At 34.3% G+C, this 6,480-nt stretch overlaps 1 protein-coding gene across 1 annotated transcript; it reads left to right on the top strand.

Annotated features, from left to right (window-relative positions):
• Positions 1-3,285: 3,285 nt before the first annotated feature.
• Positions 3,286-6,147, top strand: LOC113239617 (speckle targeted PIP5K1A-regulated poly(A) polymerase-like). The gene is made up of 3 exons (XM_026476673.1): positions 3,286-3,555; positions 3,771-3,926; positions 4,053-6,147. The coding sequence occupies exons 1-3, from the start codon at positions 3,531-3,533 to the stop codon at positions 5,186-5,188; spliced, it is 1,317 nt and encodes a 438-aa protein (XP_026332458.1). The 5' UTR covers positions 3,286-3,530; the 3' UTR covers positions 5,189-6,147.
• The last annotated feature ends 333 nt before the right edge of the window (positions 6,148-6,480 follow it).

Below are 6,480 nucleotides of genomic sequence, written 5' to 3'. Positions count from 1 at the left end.
TTGAAATCGGTTACCGGAAAGTGCGTGAAACCGGATTCACTCCCTAGTTTGCCACTCTTAGGGTCGTATTCTAGAACTCTACTCAATGCTCAAGTCAGGATTGTACTGGAAATACGACTCTAATGGCAGGGACTTGAGTATGATTTCGAGTGCTTTGAATCATACTCAAGTCTTGACTTGAGCATTGAGTAGAGTTCTAGAATACGACCCTTAGAGGTGGAAAATTTTCTCCAAATTTAAATGGGACTTCTACTGAGGTACCCTCTTTCCTACAAAATAGAATCATTAAAATCTGTTCATAAATAACCGGAGTTATAGCGTAACATATTATACAAAAAAATACAGTCGAATAGAGAACTTCAAAAAGGAGGACCTTTTTTGAAGTCGGTTAAAAACTGTCTACTTGATTCTGTTTTTTTTTTCAAATCGTGTTTAACGTAATGCGGCCATCATTATCAAAAAAATAAAAAATGTATGTACTCCATGACAATCTGCAATTACGCATTTATAAATTGTTGAAAATTTGTAAAACGGATTTTATTTTTGGACAAGTGAAGTTAGACGAAATGGGAAATGGACAAATCGAGAAAAACAAGTGGACCGATCGGGAAAGTAGACGAATAGTGAAAGTGGACCGATCGGGATAGTAGACAAAATGGGTAATAGACGAATCGGGAAAGTGGACCATTTGGACAAGTGGACCGATGGGAAAGTAGACGAATACTGAAAGTGGACCGACCGGGAAAGTAGACGGATTGTACCGAAGGGTTTGATAGGACTCTTAGATAAGTCTTTTATGTAATATTTTGAAGTTTGTAATAATAATAAGTGTTTACAATAAAAATAAATTATTATTCTGACCTTGAAGTAAAATTAACCCAAAGCAATTTAGTGTGCCATATGCAGCAGATACCGAAATTGTTATTACCATTTTAAAACTGAACAGACGTATCTTCTTTAATCTTGTGATGACAAGAATCTCGCTGTGAGTAATTTTAGTAATTAAACATTCTTTTTACAGTTCAAACGCTTGCTTTAATTACCTTGTGCCGGATATTTGGATATGTTCACCTATTGTTTCGGGCGTGTCTGAAGCCTGAATATATTTTTACTACATCTTTCACCATTTGGGCTAGTAAACGTTGACTACAATGACTATTCGGATTCTTTTGAAGTGTTAATTAGATTCCTGTATTAGCAAACATGCGATCAAGTGGCCCAAGTTTCGAGCTAATGGGACCATTTACAGTTTTAGTAATAACCAGGAGTGAACTTATTTCATATACAACCTAATGTGAATTGGACGATCTCAGAAACTGACTAGATAAGAAACAGGAAAAGTCAAGATTGAAACCATTCCGAATTTAATATATAGAATAAGCTCCGCCCAAAGGGTTGGAAAAAGACGTTCCACATATTTAGATATATGTATGATCAGATAGATGTATCTATAAGGAGCGGCATAGAGTTGTTAAAACCACCAAATGTTAATTAATAACTATAGGTCGGAAAAAGGTGTTCCTCTACACATATAGATACATGTATAGACACAATTAGAATTACTTTAAAATCCAACTTCAACTTCCTAGGTCAGTAGTTTTGTCCTACGATGCAGTAAAACCATTTCCGGAGATCCGGACACACACAGACAACCAAACAAAAAACAAATTACAACCAAACTTCGTGAAAATAAATGTAAGCCATACAAATATTTCTCCCGGCACGTGAATCAAACCCGGGACCTCTTGCGTGGCAGTCCAGGATGGTAACTATTCGGCCACGGATATTATTATAATCTTATAGGAAATACTATTTTTCCGGATTTAAATCGCGTATATTTGTTTTTTCAAACAAACGTTTCGGGCCCTTTACAGGTCCCATGGTCACGGTTGACTGAGGTGGTACAGTCTTCAACCAGTTATGTCTAATATGCAAACCACCCTTTTTTTTCTCTATAGTTACAATAGTTGTTAATTAAATACCTATTTTTAATTTTACAAAGAAAACATTCCAAATTACGCTACATTAAGGTTTACAAATTATTTTATTGAATGAATTTTTATTAAGTTTAATTTATTATTAATAGAAATTAGAATAAACTAAAACATATTAATTAAATGTTTTAATTAAAAGAAATCCTAATAACACCTTAGGCCATACTGTATTTCGAAAGAAAACCCATACAGATAGGTATCTCAATGGTAATTCCCATCACCATCCTAAAAAAATTGTGATTATTATTATGACGTAATAATTTATTAACATTTAAAATATTTTTTATCTGGGTTGATACAAAGACAAATTAACCTTTAATTCCTAACCCCATTGAAAAGCAAATGTTATGGCAACATTTTTTTAAATGACAAGTCAGTGCAAACTTGTCAATGCAAAACAAAAAATAATTTGAGAAAAATCCTTTCTTGAGCTATTGAACCATTAGAGCACCAAGGCGCCTCGTGCAGCGCTGACCCTAGTTCATGTAGCGCCCGGATCAACGCCCTGGCGCCCTCTAGTATGTTCTTTGGAGGTGTCACAAGCAGCGACACGGCGCTTCGCGCACCATAGTGTCCTGCACATCCAGAGCATTAAGCTAAAGCCGGTACTTGCCTCGTGGCCCAACTCGAAGACTAAGTGCTTGTAATCCTCTATGCCTTTGAAAACTTGGTTGTTGTTTGACCGCATGCTTATTTGTAACAGTTTGCAATGCATAATATTTTTTTGAGCTTTGACTCTAGGGCTTAAAACTAAATACCAATTAGAATGCGTAAAAAGAAATGTAGTTTTTCTTTCTGTCCATAGCGTTCGTTATTTACGGAATTGGAAAGAAAGTAATAAAATTCGCTCTGGGCCTTTTGGAGGGAAAAGTGTCGTTTTTATTTTGACTTTCAATTATTTTGTGAAATCTAGTTTAAAGTGGAATAGGATAGTGCTACTGTGCCTTAATCGAAGATTAAAGCGCGAAATTATACGAATCTCGAACTAAAATACCCGTATCGGCCCTCCTAGGGAAGTTCTAGGGAATCCCGAGTCAATCCAAGCACGCCGCCTCAAATTGCCTATCCTCTTTGTGGCGGTCATATTTACAGAAACATAATTAAACGAAGACATGGCTCAAATGACTTGTATCTAAGCCAACATTATTAATAAAAAAAAGAAAGTAATAATTTTTGCTGTTTCTGTTAGTCTAGTTTTAAGCTATTGGCCTCGTAGCCAAAGCTCAATAAAGAAAATAAAAAATTCACAAACTTCAACATAGTATCTCTATCTCTTTATTAGTTTGTGTCAACATACGATAGGTTACGAAAGTTGTTTCATTTTTATTTTATCAACGATAATTCTGTGTTTTGTTGCATTTATTTACTATCAAAGCGTATCTAGTTTTGGTTTCTGTGTGAATATTTTTCATTGTTGCATTAGCAACGCAAATAATAACGATAGATTTGTTATTTGTTGCATTTGTGATTATTGTCAGGTATTTGGCAAGCTGTACAATGTAACAATAATTTAGATCTATATTATTGCAAAGAAAAATGAATTCTCGCGGGCCTTTAGAACGTAAGTTTGATTCAAATTAAATGACAAGAAACCTTTAGGAAAACAAGAATATTTTACTAATGGTTCTTCATTCAAATCGTGATCATACTGTAATCTACATGCCTGAGCATAGGCCTCAATATATAAACTTACATTGTCATCAGTTGCCGAAATTAAATATAATTTCTTCGCATATGAACCTTGTAGAAGTATAGTTTATAAATTCCCATTTGCAGATCCAGTCTTTGACATATCAAAAATAGAATTCACAGGTGACTTCGGGTGTCAGGCACAACAACTACTGCAAATCATTAGATTAACCAAAGAGGAGGTGGAACACATTGATTTCCTATTGAGGGATTTGTCTGCTAATTTTAATAGAATTTGGCCAGGTAAATGTTTCATTAGCACTAATTACCTACAAAGACATGAAAGTAATGATCAATACAAATTAGGGACCAGGATTTTTTCTTTCAATTATTTATCTTAAACAATTAAAACATATTTTTGAATTTCAGGTTGTGTAATAGAACCGTTTGGTTCTATAATCACCGGTCTAGGTATAAAGACAAGTGACATAGACTGCTATGTAACTGTACCGCCATGGGAAAGAAAGCAACCTGGTAAACTCGTGTATGTTGCCTTACGTTCACTGAGGTCACAGCCACATTTGTTCACAGAATTACAACCTATAGCTCGTGCTAAAGTGCCTTTAGTCAAATTCCTACACATTCCAACAGGAAGGCATTGTGATGCAAGTTTCAAAAGTCCACAAGGAATACGTAACAGTTTGTTACTGGCTTACTTACTTCATTTAGATCCTAGAGTTTTGTCAATAGCAATCATAATAAAGTTCTGGGCTAAACTACACAAGTTGACAGGTACAAATTTAATGCCTAATTATGCATTAATATTGCTTGTAGTATTCTACTTCCAGCAATTGAATATTTTGCCTTCTGTTTACGAATTGCAAGACAAATTGAAACCACACCAACAATGCATTGTTGATCATTGGGAAACTGGATTTGTGCATATTCCTGATTACACATTAAAAAGTAGAAAAAATGAATTCAATTTGTATGAACTTCTCACAGGGTTTTTTGAGTACTACAGCTCTTACAATTTTGCCATGAACATAGTCTCTGTATTTTTGGGATGTAGTATAAAGAGGGAATTATTTAAAAGCTTAAACACCGTGCCTACTGTATTCAGATTGTATGATGCAAACTTGCATAACGGGTTGGTTCAACCTTTGAGAATTAATGAAAGTATGTGCATTCAAGATCCTTTTGATCACAGCCGGAACTGTGCAGTGGCTGTTGGCAAAAACCTGTTCCCAAAAATCATTGGTTGCTTTAAACATGCATTGAAATGTTACATAGAACAACGCAGTAGTAACTTCTTGAAAGCAATACTAACAGTGATACCAAAGCAGCACCCAGCAGATAAACAAGGGATAAAGTTGCCAACAAAGAAGGTGCCACAGAAACCAATCCCAATACCGAAAGTGAAACCTGTCCCAAAACCAAACATTAACAATTCACGAAAACCAGGATTCAATTTTATCAAAAAGTTTAATGAGTTGCAAAATCATAGTAAACAGAGGAAGGGAAAAAGAAAAAATACAGGCAAGTTTTCAACCATACTGCAGTAATTAAAAACACCTTTACAAATCCATGTTTAAATCCTAAAAATCTTGTTCTTTGTTGAATACCCTAATTGCTACCTTGTAACATCATCAGCTCTTACCATTTCTATTTGATGCCGTTAAAGGAATAATTGGACTTTGTCAACTCTTTACCTAGGATGTATAAATGTAAAAGATTGCATCAATAAAACTCTTTCCTGTTGTAGATTGTAGTGGATTTAATTAGTTGTAAATTAAAAAAGAATTATTGGGCAAACAGTGTTTTAAGTTGAAATAATTTTAATGCAAGAATTTAAGACGTAGTGCCTCAAGTTCGAGTGTTCGCGGTTGACAGTGTATTCATTTTTATATAGAAACGGCGCAATGCCACGTTCGATTTGTGAAGATATTGACATCGGTATCCCATAACGAGATGCCATGTATATACTCGTAATTGTATACCCAGATTGGTATAAGTTCATTGGCAGTTGGAGAACAAATGAAGGTGTGGGTCGATTGTTGGATCTCTTTTTAGTTCTCATGTTTATTTTCTCATTATAATCCTCATGTTTATGTTATATTAGTAAAACTACTGTTGAATAATGCGCAGTTATTGACTCAGTTGTTTATTTGATTGTATGGTCCAATTTAAAAAATTCTCCATTATGTTTTGACTTTACATTGAAGTGTAGTTAATTGAGGCTATGAAAGTGGTGTACCCTATGAAATGCATAATATGTAATTTTATATATAATGTGTATGTGTATATACACAGTAGTGTGTATACACATGCACGCGCATGTGTGTATGCATATATACATATTATATATATACATATTATATAAATCACTGGCACTGGTAGCCTAAATTGTTGTCTTTAATAAAATAATAATTGTGATGGAGACTCTGAAAATGTTAAAGTAAGAAAAAAGATTACTTTGCTGTGTATTTGAGATTTGTGATATTTTCTTCTAGGTTAGTTTTTAAATAATGATAAAGTAATAGACCCTTTTTAAAAAAAAACCGTTTATTAATGGTTAATGTAACAACAACCTTAACAAGATTATGAATAAATAATATAAATAATACTTTGGTCATTTACCTTTTGTATTTGGTGGATTTTATATACTATGTAATACACATATCACCACAGACTGGCTGTTAATAAGCCGTAAGCCGGTTATAGAGGAACTTACGTCATTGACGTATCATTATTGGGATGCACGAAAGGAGCCTCCCCGCGCGACGTACCATTCCTTTCCTGTACGTTTGGAATACTGGCTTGTAGTTTGCGCTAGCTACCTATACCCTGGAATTAT

Source organism: Hyposmocoma kahamanoa, unplaced genomic scaffold (genome assembly GCF_003589595.1).
Source record: "Hyposmocoma kahamanoa isolate Upper Pololo Valley unplaced genomic scaffold, ASM358959v1 114, whole genome shotgun sequence".
NCBI lineage: Eukaryota > Metazoa > Arthropoda > Insecta > Lepidoptera > Cosmopterigidae > Hyposmocoma > Hyposmocoma kahamanoa.
This window is presented reverse-complemented; position numbering and strand designations above follow the sequence as displayed.